The sequence below is a fragment of the Rhinoraja longicauda genome, chromosome 21 (assembly GCF_053455715.1).
Source record: "Rhinoraja longicauda isolate Sanriku21f chromosome 21, sRhiLon1.1, whole genome shotgun sequence".
NCBI lineage: Eukaryota > Metazoa > Chordata > Chondrichthyes > Rajiformes > Arhynchobatidae > Rhinoraja > Rhinoraja longicauda.
The window spans coordinates 20,866,002-20,879,702 of NC_135973.1; the positions used below are offsets into that span (position 1 = coordinate 20,866,002).

The window sequence follows — 13,701 nt, forward strand, 5'->3', positions numbered from 1 at the left end:
AACACATCAGGTACAGTGGAGAAATTTGGTTTAAGTGAACAGAAGTACTTCTGACAATATAAATCACATGCAAATCTCTAACCAATCAACGTAGTCACCATTTATTTAAATCACACAGTAAACATAGAACAGTAATTGAGAATGCAAGCAAACTATTCCTCTTTTTTCAACATTTTAACACTTGTTTATATAAAAAGCAGATTAATTTTTGTTACCAGCTGTTCCCCTCTCCACCAGTGGAATCCTTTGTTCCAGAACAGATGGGTAACATGCACAGAACAAAACCTTTAGAAAAATTAAGTAGAAAATACATTGGGATTATGTACATTTTAGATAAGGCGTCTATGGTAGAATTAAACCAAGCACAAGGACAAGCAAGGTGTTCGTTAACTCCGTGCAGAATTTTGGTCTTTAGGGCTTCTCAATGTTGAAGCAGGAAATATCTTAAGATCTGCAGTCACGGAGGGATAAAAACCAAGGTCATAAGAATGTTCCTTTGCTGAAGATATATATAGTTACGTTAGCATTTGTCACAAAATTAAGTGTTAACAAAAATTTGCAATCCTGTTCTCAGTAATTAATTTCCAGTTTATGAAAATAACACTTTCATTGCATTCAAAACAAGGAACGACACTGCGGGACAACTTAAAAGTTAAAATTTACTGTTTTAAAAATGAAAATCTAGCTAGGCACACGCACAGTTGTGAGGTTAACCATTTCAGAAGCATGTTATACACAAAAAAAATCCGTAAAGATACAAATCAGAAGCTGGGTAGGACCCAATGCCTTCAAAGAACCATTCTTTTGAACCCCGAGTATCTGTTCCTGCCTTTGTCACCACTTTGTTTGTATCTTCACTAAAAATATACAATTCAGCAAAAACACACACAAGTCCTTCAAAGGTCTAGCATGTTTTCCTTCTCTGCATCCGCCCAAGAATACTGAAACGCTCGGTTCAATGTGAAACTCTGAAGCACACCTCCAACAGGAGCACATCCTAGTTTTATTAGTCAGTAATTGGTGTAGACTTACCACATGTTAGTTTTAAGTTTAAGTAATGCAGCAGCAGACATGATTAACTCGTACTTAACGCTTACATCAATAAAGCATCTGTGCCAACTTCCAGCTAGCAAGGTAATGTGGTTAGCATGTAATGTAATTATAGAGAGAAAAATAACAGGCCCAACTAAAGCTACCAGTCGCCTCTGAAGTGTTCATATCTGTTCACACCTTCAGAGCTGTTCTAGGTAATTCTACATCAACACAGTTACTTCCAGCTTGTGTTGACGGTTAATTTGGAGTGATCCTGAGATGTCGGGAATAGATCCTACGCTAGTAATGGTTAGAGTTCTGGAAAAGTTGTAAACAGTACCAGATGACGGCAAGGTGCAAATCCTTCTATGATTTAGTGTTTGCAGTGCAAATGAAGTGTTGTATCTAGTTATAGTGGATAATTTGGCAATTTAAATACGAAGAGCGTAATTAGGTAAAGAGAGGGAGGGGAGGGAGAGGGAGCAAATGCTAGGTTGTTTAATTGATCCTATTTCATTGCTTAGTAAGTATCAGAAAAAAATGAGACAGATATCTGCTCAATAGCAATTCTAAAGGGAAAAGTAATCACAATGCAGGGAAAATATTGGCATATTTGAATCAATGCTGTGGGCTTGGTAAACTGGCAAGAGAAGGGCAGAGTTACAAAACAAAACATCTTCTCTTCTTCTTCTTTACAGGAATGGGACACAGAACTGCACGGATGGCTTCATCAAAGACCGTCTTAAGGCCGCGCTGAGTTAAAGCCGAACACTCCAGATACTTCACCGAACCTGGGGGAGCAAACAGATCACAACAGCAGCATTAAAACGACTTATAGTGTCACTCAGCACGGAAACAGGCTCTTCAGCCCAACTCATCCATGCTAATCAAGATGCCCCATCTAAAGCACAAAACATAGAGAAGCCCAGCATCGAAAGGGCGGCACGGTAGCGCAGCGGTAGAGTTGCTGCTTTACAGCGAATGCAGCGCCGGAGACTCAGGTTCGATCCTGACTACGGGTGCTGCACTGTAAGGAGTTTGTACGTTCTCCCCGTGACCTGCGTGGGTTTTCTCCGAGATCTTCGGTTTCCTCCCACACTCCAAAGACGTACAGGTATGTAGGTTAATTGGCTGGGTAAATGTAAAAATTGTCCCTAGTGGGTGTAGGATAGTGTTAATGTGCGGGGATCGCTGGGCGGCACAGACTTGGAGGGCCGAAAAGGCCTGTTCCCGGCTGTATATATATGATATAGATATATGAAACAGACTCAGTGGACGGCACAGTGGCGCAGCATCACCTATCCATGTTCTCCAAAGATGCTGCCTGGCCTGCTGAGTTACTCCTGCACTTTGTCTTTTTGTGTCACATAGTTCTGAAAAAAATTGTGAATATAGTCAAAAGCTGTAAATTGTTTAAATTCCAATGAAACTGCAGTGAGCTGCCACGGGCTATTTTCTAAATAAGCCGAGGGGGTCTGTTCATCTTTGCAGCCTCCCAGCAAGGTTGTGACGTGTTTAGACAAGCTTCAAAGCTGCTGCACAATCTCAGATTACTGATGGATCCCAGCACACAAGTCTCAAAGGAGTCCCAGTGTAGGCAGGAAGTGTCTGAGATAATGTACCTCATGGAAGGGAAGCCTCAAATGTTAAAAGTGATAAACCTGAGCCTGTAAACTGTTATTCAATTATAGGGGCAGCACAATGGCACAGCTGTAGAGTTGCTGCCTTGAAGCGCCAGGGACCCGAGTTCAATCCTGACTACAGGTGCTGTCTGTCGAAGTTTGTACGTTCTCCCCGTGGGTACATTGTGCAGTAGGTGAGAGTGAGGCGATTCCAGCGCTGGGTCTTAGCAGCTAAAAACAACAGTCACCAGCGGTGGAGCAATGACAATGGGACGTGTGGAGTTTGCACGTTCTCCCTGTGACCTCGTGGGTTTCCTCTGAGCGCCCAGAGGAAACTCACGAGGTCACAGGGAGAACGTGCAAACTCCACACAGACAGCACCCGAGCTCATGGCTGGGCCTCTGACGCTGAGGCAGCGGCTCTACTCACTGCCCAAATAGACACAAGGAGTATTAGATCCAGGAAACGCCCTTGTCAGGGCCCATATTGATGCCCATCACTCATACAGGTGGCCCTTCATCCCCACACGTCCCATTGTCATTGCTCCACCACTGGTGACCGTGGCTTTGAGCTGCGAAGACCCAGCGCTGGAATCACCTCTCTTACCTACTGCACGATGTTCTTTGAATGCAAGTACGCAAGTACATACGATGCTACTCGGCCCCTCCAGCCTGAACTGGATATTTAATGTTCGTCTCCACTTCAACTACTTCCACCACACTGGGGCTTCTCCCCGTTCTCTGCGGGAGGAGATTTAGAACACAGAACAGCACAGGACAATAGACAATAGGTGGAGGAGGCCATTCGGCCCTTTGAGCCAGCACCACCATTCAATGTGATCATGGCTGATCATTCTCAATCAGTACCCCATTCCTGCCTTCTCCCCATACCCCCTGACTCCGCTATCCTTCAGCCGCAATGTCTGTGCCAAACATGATGCCACGTTAAACTCATCTCCTCTGCCTGCACGTGATCCATATCCCTCCATTCCCTGCATATCCACGTGCCTATATAAAAGTCTCTTAAATGCCGCTGTCGTATTTGCCTCCTCCTCCTCCACCACCCCTGGCTGAGCGTTCCAGGCATCACCACTCTTGGCTTGTACGTCAGTGTAAAATGTTGCCACTCTCATCTTAAAGCTGTGCTCTCTAGTCAGGAATAAGTGCCTGCTCCTGTGCTGTTCTGTTCCATGTGCAGGCAGAGGACATTAGTTTAACTGGGCATCATGTTCGGCACCAACATTGTGGGCTGCCGGGCCTGTACTTGTACCGTAATGCTGTGTGTTCAGACAGAGATTAGTTTAACTTGGCAACATGTCCCGCACGGACACTGTTGGGAAAGGGCCTGCTCCTTTGCTGTGCTGCTCCATGTTCTCTGTGCAGGCAGAGGAGATTAAATTAACTTGGCATCATGTTCAGCACAGACATTGTGGGCCGGAGGGCCTGTTCCTGTGCTGTTCCATGTTAATGCTCTCTGCTCCCCATCAGGGGTGCGGCCGGGGCTGGTGTCAGCCCCCAGTGGCAAGTGGTGGGAGCGGACAGAGCGAGGCCGCTGCAGGGGAGGGGCACCTACCGATCTCCTTCGCCATGGCCAGGCCCTGGGGGTAGGTGATGGGGGTCAGCTTCTTCTCCCTCAGCTTCTCAATTGTGTCCTTGTCATCTCGCAGGTCCAGCTTGGTGCCCACCAGGATGATGGGCGTGTTTGGGCAATGGTGCCGAACCTCTGGATACCACTGGGAGGGGGGGAAGAGAGAAAAAGAGTAAAATCATCAACCTTACTGAGAATTGTGTTCGCAGCCCAGAACATCACACAAACCAAAATCTCTTCCACTGACTCCATTTAACTTCACCCCGCCTGCCTCGGCAAGGCCAGCAGCATAATCAAGTTCCAGTCTCACCCCGGCCACTCCCTCTTCTTCCCTCTACCATCAGGCAAGAGGTACAGAAGTGTGAAAACGCACACCTCGATTCAGGGACAGTTTCTTCCCAGCTGTTTTCAGGCAACTGAACCATCCTATCAACAATTAGAGAGCAATCCTGATCCATCTACCTCATTGGAGACCCTCGGACTATCTTTAATCAGACTTAACTGGACTTTATCGTGCACTGAATGTTATTCCCTTTATCATGTATCTGTACACTGTGGATAGCTCGATTGTAATAATTTATTGTCTTTCTGCTGACTGGTTAGCACGCAACAAAAGCTTTTCACTGTACCTCGGTATACGTGACAATAAACTAAACTAAACTATCCTTATGCAGATCCTTCGCCGATTCAGCAACCCAAATGCCCAGGAACAACGGAGATTATAGAGAGTGATTGACACTGCCTGGTCCCTCATGGGTACCGACCTCCCCACCATAGAAGGGATCTATAAGAGGCACTGCCTCAAAATGCAGCCAGCATCATCAAAGACGCAAACCACCCTGGACACGCTCTCATTTCATTCCTGCCATCAGGAGAAGATACAGGAGTCTGCAAACCGTGACCACCAGGTTCAAGAACAGCTTCTTCCCAACAACCATCAGGCTCTTGAACACTGCGTAACACTAACCTCAATGGACTATTTCTGGTTGCATTAAAGACGCAAGGTTTTTTGGCAGTACTATCGGGGTTATTAATTTATTGAATTCTTTGCTTGTTTCTATTATCTATGTGTATTGTGATTACAGGCCTGTTATGCTGCTGCAAGCAAGAATTTCATTGTTCACAAGTAAAAGTAGAATTAGGCCATTCGGTCCATCGAGTCCACTCCGCCATTCAATCACGCCTGATCTCTGTCTCCTAATCCCATTTTCCAACCTTCTCCCCTTAACACCTGTTCAAATCAAGAATGTGTCTATCTCTGATTTAAAAATATCCACTGACTTGACCTCCTCACTGTGGCAATGAGTTCCACAGATTAACTCCCCTGTGACTAAAGAAGTTCTTCCTTACCTCCTTTCTAAAAGAGAGCCCTTTAATTCTGAGGCTATGACCTCTGGTCCTAGACTCTCCCACCAGTGGAAACATCATTTCCACATCCACTCTATCTATGCCTTTTATTATTCTGTAAGTTTCAATGAGATCCCCCCTCAACCTTCTAAACTCCAGCGAGTAGAGGCCCAGTGCTGTCAGACGCTCATCATATGCTAACCCACTCATACCTGGAATCATTCTAGTAAACCACGTCTGGACCCTCTCCAGAGCCAGCACATCCTTCCTCAGATATGGGGCCCAAATTTGCTCAGTACTCCAAATGCGGCCTGACCAGCGCCTTATAGAGCCTCAGCATTACATCTCTGTTTTTGTATCCCAGTCCTCTTGATACAAATGCTAGCATTATATTTGCCTTCCTTACTATTGATGCAAGTTAACTTTTTGGGACTCCTGCACCAATACTCCCAAGTCCTTTTGCATCTCTGATTTCTGGATTCTCTCTCCATTTAGAAAATAATCTACGCCTTTATTCTTATTACCAAAATGTATGACTCCGCACTTTGCGATACTGAATTTCATCTGCCACTTCTCTGCCCACTCCTAACCAGTCCAAGTCCTTCTGCAGAGTCCTTGCTTCCTCTACACTGCCTGCCTCTCCACCTATCTTAGCATCATCTGCAAACTTGGCCACAAAGCCTTCAGTTCCTTTATTCAAAATCATTAATATACAAAGTGAAGAGAAACAGCCCCAGCACCGACCCTTGCGGAACTCGTTGTGAGGACATAAGACACTTAAATATTTGATCGGACTCTTATATATACCCTGCCACCTTTAATTACAGCAGCACTCAGGTAAGACGGTAACAGAAGCATCTGACAGGGTGGAGGGAGGAGTTGGCACTCACCTTGGCACGGACATTTTCAAAGGAAGCCGGGCTGACCAGCGAGAAGCAGATCAGGAACACATCCTGTAGTGGAACAGACACAGAATCACTGTAGGTTACCGTCTCTATCCCCCCCACATACCCAATGGGTGCCCTGCACAAAGGAAGATGCAGAGAAACCCAATCAGCAGCTGACTCAGAACAACGAGTCACCATATCTTTGGCGGCACAGTAGCGCAGCTGTAGAGTTGCTGCCCCACAGTGCCCCGGTTCAATCCTGACTACAGGTGCTGTCTGTACAGATTTTGCACATTCTCCCTGTGACCACGTGGGTTTTCTCCCACATTCCAAAGACGTGCAGGTTAATTGGCATCTGTAAATTGTCCCTAGTGTATAGGATAGTGCTTGTGCACAGGGTGATCGCTGGTCGGCGCAGACTCGCTGGGGCGAAGGGCCTGTTTCTGTGCTATATCTCTAAAAACAAAAAAACGTGGTAATAATATTGGAAGTGCATCCCTCAGTAAGCTGAATGCTCTTGTAAGTCTTAAGTCATTGGACCAAAATCAGGCCATTTGGCCCATTAAGTCTATACCATTCAATCATGGCTGATCTATCTTTCCATCTCAAATTCCTTCTCATCTCCTTTCTAAACGTACGTCCTTTTATTCTGAGACTGTGCCCTCTGATCCCAGATTCTCCCACTTCCAGGAATCTCGGCTCCCAAGCTGCTATCCCGACTGCTGCTAAAGCTGGTTAAAAGGATTAGGAGGAACTGAGCGGGTCAGACAGCACCTCCGGAGAAAAGGAATAGGTGACATTTCAGGTCCAAACCCCTTCTTCAGACTGAATGTCAGGGGAGAGGGAAACTAGAGGTATAAAAAGGTTCAGAACAAATCAGAGCCAGCGCAATGACGAAGTAAGGTGGAGCTCACAATGGTTCATTGTTGGCTGTGGAAGAGGTGATAACGAAGGGATATATGGCTGCAAACAGTGGAACTGTCAGGACAACCCGGGCGGGGGAGGGACCGAGAGAGGAAATGGAGGGGTTACTTGAAATGAGAGAAATCAATGTTCATACCGCTGGGTTGTTTAAAAGGATTAAGAACTCAGCCAGGTTACACACCCTGAAAATAAACAGGGCAGCCAGTCACTCAAACAGTCTGTCCCGTAAAGGTGCAGGTGGGGCTGCATGTTGCAACATGCAACACTCCACTCCAGCCCTGCCTGCACCAGAAAAGAATCTCGAGAGTCTGTATCAGAGGATCAAAGAGCCAGGCTCAAACTGTCCACAGGGCTTGAATGTAACAGAGTTTTGAGGACACAGCATGGAAACAGCCTCTACGGCCCAACTCATCCACAATGCCCACCTACTCTCGTCCCATTTCTCCACGTTTATCCTTTACGGTATCAGCTAAGTGGTCGGCACTGTGGCACTGCAGGAAGAGCCCCTGCCTGACAGCACCAGAGACCCGGATTTGATCCCGACCTCGGGTGCAGTCTGTGTGGTTTGCACTTTCTTCCTTTGACCACGTGGGTTTCCTACCACGTCGCAAAGACTTGCTGGGTTTGGAGGTGAATTGGACTCTGTAAAATCGTAGGGTGTGAATGGGAAAGTGGGACAACACAGAAATATTAGTTCCAGGACTTCAGAAGGTAAGCGGAAGTTTATCTTCCACAGATAATGTCCGGCCCAGAACTTCAGAGAGGAAACAATCTAATCTGAAGAAGGGTCCCGACCAGAAAGGTCACCATCCATGTTCTCTCGAGATGCTGAGCGGCACTGTGGTGCAGCAGTAGAGTTGCTGCCTTACAGCGCCAGAGACCTGGATTCGATCTTGAATGTGGATACAGTCTGTACGGAATTTGTACGTTCTCCCTGTGACCACATGGGTTCTCTCCGGATGCTCCGGTTTCCTCCCACACTCCACAGACGTACAGGTTTGTAGGTTAATTGGCTTTGGTAGAGATTATAAATTATCCTTAATGTGTAGGAGGGTGTTAGTGTACAGGGATCGCTGGTCAGCGCAGACTCAATGGGCTGAAGGACCTGTTTTGCACTGTATCTCTAAACTAAACCTGCTGAGTTACTCCAGCACTTTGTTTTTTTTGTAAACATCATAGAGGGTGGTGGACGAGAGGAACGAGCTGCCAGAGGAAGTAATTGAGGCGGGTACAACAACATTTTAAAAGTATGTGGATACGAAAGGCTCAGAGGGATATGGGCAAGACACGGGCAAATGGGACTAGTTTAGATGGGGCATGCATTGTTTCAGGTTGGGACCCTTCTTCAGTCCTGATCCGAAAGCAGTGCCTTTACCACCATAGACAGCTGAGGAAATTCAGAGTGCCTCTGAGGATCCTGCAATGCTTCTACTCTGGGGCTGTAAAGAGCATCCTGTCCGGCAACATCACAGTCTGGTTTGGGAACAGCTCTGCCCAGGACAGGAAAGCTCTGCAGAGAGTAGTGCGTTCGGCAGAATGCACCATGGGAACTACACTCGCCCCCCTGCAGGACCTATCCAGAGCAGGCAAGATTATGAGGGACCCCTGCCACCCCAGCAACGGACTGTTCCAGCTGCTACGGTCAGGCAAGCGCCTCCGCTGTCACGTTGTGAAAACGGAGAGGATGAGATGGAGTCTCTTCCCACAGGCCATCAGGACTGTTAACTATTATAACTCCAGGGACTACATTTTGTCTTCTCTGTATTAACTTTAATTTATATGCTGTAACTGTAATTCTTTTTTTTTTGCACAATCCGCAGGCATTGCCACTTTCATTTCACTGCACATCGTGTATGTGACAAATAAACTTGACTTGACAGTCACTTCACAGATGCTGCCTGACCCGCTGAGTTCCTCCAGCACTGTGGGTTTTGCTCAAGATTCCAGCCGTTCCTTGTATCTCCCGAGTTGGGGCATCTTGGTCGGCATGGACGAGCAGGGGCGAAGGGCCTGTTTCTGTGCTGTAAGACTCTATGAAACCGTTTAATACCACAGGATTTTTATTTTTATCTCAGATTTCCAGCATCTGGAATTTTTTCCCTGATTTCAGAACTATGGATTGATATCAAGGAGGAGCAGGCACCTCAGGGCTGACGGACAACAAGGGTTGTCAAAAGATGGGACGGGGCAACAATACTTGGTGTGGGTTAAACTGGCGAAGAACGAACCACTTGTCACTGCTCCACTGCAAGGAGGAAGCAGAACAGCGGGGGAAATCCATAACAATCATTAACGGATCAAGTTAACACCCCCTTCCACTAGAATGGCTGCACTGTCATTCCAATACCTGGTTGGCAACAACAGAACATAAACAAGAGAAGGAAGCTGGGATATGGAGACCGGGGTTGAATAAACAACCCAGCATGTCAACTGAAGGAACAGCACCACATAATCCAATAGGGTAGTTTACAACCTAACGGTGTGAACAGAGAGTTCTCCAATTTTCAGTAACAAGCCCCCTTTCTCCCTCTCCTTCCCTCATTTGTCCCATTATCTCACCCCTTTCCCCCCAAGCCTAACCCCTAACCCCTACTACCCATATCCCCCCGTTTGGCTTTACATTTCACTCTTCTCTCCTTAGTTCTAAAAGTTGAGTTAGGCCATCCAGCCCATCAGGTCTACTCCACCATGGCTGATCTATCTTCCCCTCTCAACCCCATTCTCCTGCCTTCTCCCCATAACCCCAGACACACGTACCAATCCTTCTCTGACCCTTTGTGTCCTTTTTAATCTCTAGCCTTCTTCCGCCCATCTGCCAAACACCTCACCTGCATCCACCTATCACTCCCTAGGCTTTATCCTGCCGTCATCTTTTCCAGCTTTCTGCCCCATCTACTACGTCTGAAGAAGGGACCTGTCCCAGCTTGTCCATTCCCTCCACAGATGCTGCCCGACATGCTGAGTTCCACATCGCCCCCTCCCTCTCCTTAGGCACCGGCCCCAACCTTGCCTCTGCCCCCCCCACCAACACCACCCCTCCTGCCCAATGCCCCGACACCCCCCCCCCCTCACATCACCTCCTCACGCATCGCCCCTACCCTCCCTCTGCCCCACCCTCCCCACCATCCACCCCTCCCCCGCGGGTGACACTCACGGTCTGGGGGTAGGAGAGTGGCCGCAGGCGGTCGTAGTCCTCCTGCCCGGCCGTGTCCCAGAGCCCCAGGTTCACCGGCTTGCCGTCCACCATCACGTTGGCCGAGTAGTTGTCAAAGCTGCGGGGAGAGGCAGCTTCAGCTGGGAGGGGGCAGGCAAAGGGCAGGCAAAGCTCCCCCCCCCCCACAAAGGCCCACCCAACCCATCTCTGTCAACCCAGAGACCATGCTATAACCCCCCCCCATCCTCACCCCATGCATCACACCCTACCCCTCTCACCATACACCTCCCTCCTCACTGCCCACACCGCTTCCCCTGCCTCACCCCACCTTCCCCACTCACCCCACATACTGCCCTTCCCCACCCTCACCCCACACACCCTTCCCCTCCCTCCCTCACCCCACATACCCCCCTTACCCACCCTCACTCCACATAACCCCCCACACTCACCCCACATACCCCCTTCCCCTCCCTCTCCCTCAACCTATATGCCCCTTCCCTTACCCCACATGCCCCCCTTCCCCACCCGATACCCCCCCTTCCCACACTCACCCCATATGCCCCCCTTCCCCACCTTCACCCCAGATACCCCCTCCCCACACTCACCCCATATGCCCCCCTTCCCCACCGTCACCCAAGATACCCCCCTCCCCACACTCACCCCACATTCTCCCTTTCTCCATCCTCACCGAGCGAAAACCCTCCTTCCTCTCGCACACTCCACCCCCCCGTGCACTGCTCTTTCCGCCCTCCATCACTGTCTGCACCCGTCTTCCTCCCTACACACCCCTCCCCTGCCCTATGCACTGCTCCCCTCCCTCACTGTCCACACCCACCTCTCCAATACGTCTCGCTTGCTCCCAACGCTCCTCTATAGCTCATCCATCTCTCAGTCAAGTCCCCACCCCGTGCCCCTCCCCGCGACCATTCCAGTGAACACTGGGCCGGTTTCAGACTCCATGCCCCATGCCCCCTCCCCCTCCCCGCCGCGGAAACGCGAGACGCAGACTCACACGGTGGGGATGTATTCTCCTGGGAAGGCGTTGGTCGTGTAGCTGATGAGAAGACATGTCTTACCCACCGCGCTGCAGACGGGAGAGAACAGAGGGGAGTTAGACGGCCCACACTGAGGGAGCCGAACCAGGCTGGACGGGCTGTTGTGCCGCCGCGGGCAGCTCTGACAGAGGCACATCTGCCGGTGACCTCACCCGTTCCCCACCATCGCCTGCCTGATGTGACCACAGTCAGTGCACCCGTTCCAAGAAGTCTGGTGGAAGGAACTTTATAAATAGACACCATGCGAGCAGATTATGTGGCAGTGAGCAGAGAGCACCAAGGGGGTCACCCTGGGGGCCCATTCAGCACCCAAAGCCGGCAGAGCCAGCGCCCACAGGACACTGGACATGGGTGGCTTGGAGAGAGGGCTTGGGGGAATAGAGTGCGTTATAAAAAGACCTTTTATCTTACAACGTGAATAAGATATCAAGGTTTGTCGGGAGAGGTTTAAGAGACGGAATTCCAGAGGGATGGGCTGCCTCAGGAGTGGAACAAGGGTCAACACTGTCTGCCTGTGGTTGACTGTTTGAAGATACAGCATGAAAACAGGCCCTTCGGCCCATCGTCCCCACCGACTATCAATAACCTGTTCTTTGTTATCCCACTTTCACATCCACTCCCTGCAAAGGGGGGGGGGGGAATTTACAGAAGTCAATTAACCTACAAACCTGCACGCCTTTGGGATGTGAGGGGGGGGGGGGGGAGGGCACAGAGAAAGAGCAACATTCATGAATTAAAACAAGAGGTCACAGAGAGAGTTCTGACCCCCCCCCCCCCCCCCCCCCCCCCCCCCCCCCGAGCAGCCACAAATGAAAGCAGATGTAAAGTGCTGCTGTACAAACAGAAGCTAGGAATGTGAAGATGGTGTTGGGTTCTGATTATGAAACACTTAACCAAGTGTGGGATTGTGAACAAGACTTCACAGACACACGCTCCTGATTTAATTAGCTGGATTTGATTTATAGTTGTGAGGTTATACAAGCCATAGAAAAAAATTATAGAAATGGCAAATATGTATTGATAAAATGCTACAAAGTATTTCACAGGAGTGTTATCAAAGATTTAGCTGCTTGACAATGTCTTGTTTTTGAAGAGGCTAGTGGGTTAAGGCCAGGGAGTGCAGACATGAATGCACACTTCTGAAGGCAAAGCCACTCTCCCGGTGCTTAAAGGTGAGGATTGGGAATCATCAGGTTGGGCAAAGTGAAGGGCAAGGCTAGGAACAGATTTGAAATTTAAGAGGGTAACTAGGCAGCAATTAGGTCAGCACAGTTTGGGGTATTAGGTGTTTTAGGCCAGGGAAAGAATGTAAACAAAAGTCAACTCTTAAATGAATACACAAGAGGCTGTAGACAGTGGTGGACTCAGGCCGGTCTATCATGAGCACAGCCCCACCCATCATCAACATGAGGAAAGACACCTAGTGTTGGAGCAACTCAGCGAGTCAGGCAGCATCTCTGGAGAACATGGATAGGTGACGTTTCGGGTCGGGACCCTTTTGCATCTACAAGAGGCACTGCCTCAAGAAGGCGGCATCTATCATTGAGGATCCCCACCATCCGGCCGGCGCCCTCTTCTCACGGCTACTTTAGTTTACAGATACAGTTTGGAATCAGGCCCTTCAGCCCACGTTGACCATTAATAACCCGTTCACATTCGTTGTGTTATCCCACTTTCTCATCCACTCCCTACACACTAGGGGCAGTTTATAGATGCCAATTAACCTACAAATCCACGAGTCTTTAGGACATGAATGGAAACCGGAGCAGTCGGTGGTCACAGGGAGAACGTGCAAACTCCTCACAGACAGTACCCGAAATCAGGATCGAACCCAGGTCTCAGGCACTGTGAGGCAGCGGCTCTACCAGCTATGCCACCCTAACAGTCAGGCAGGGGGTACAGAAGTCTGAAGTCCCACACCACCGGAATCAGCAACAGCTGCTTGCCGACAACCATCAGGTTCTTGAATCAAACTGCACAATCCTCAAGACATAAAAAGGGAGGGGAGGGGAAGACACCTAGTGTTGGGGGGGGGAAGGGAAGGGGGGGGGGAAGGGAAGGGGGGGGGGGAAGGGAAGGGGAGGGGGGGAAGG

At 49.2% G+C, this 13,701-nt stretch overlaps 1 protein-coding gene across 1 annotated transcript in view; it reads right to left on the reverse strand.

Moving 5' to 3' along the window:
- Window positions 1-85: 85 nt before the first annotated feature.
- The window catches only part of rac1a (Rac family small GTPase 1a), a 15,884-nt gene continuing 2,268 nt past the window's right edge, over window positions 86-13,701 (reverse strand). Inside the window, exons 2-6 of the mRNA XM_078418052.1 lie at window positions 11,566-11,637; window positions 10,554-10,671; window positions 6,479-6,541; window positions 4,227-4,386; window positions 86-1,823 (exon numbers count right to left, since the gene is read on the reverse strand). Of these exons, the coding sequence (XP_078274178.1) occupies window positions 1,693-1,823; window positions 4,227-4,386; window positions 6,479-6,541; window positions 10,554-10,671; window positions 11,566-11,637 (544 nt within the window). The 3' untranslated portion in view covers window positions 86-1,692. The remainder of the gene's footprint in view (window positions 1,824-4,226; window positions 4,387-6,478; window positions 6,542-10,553; window positions 10,672-11,565; window positions 11,638-13,701) is intronic.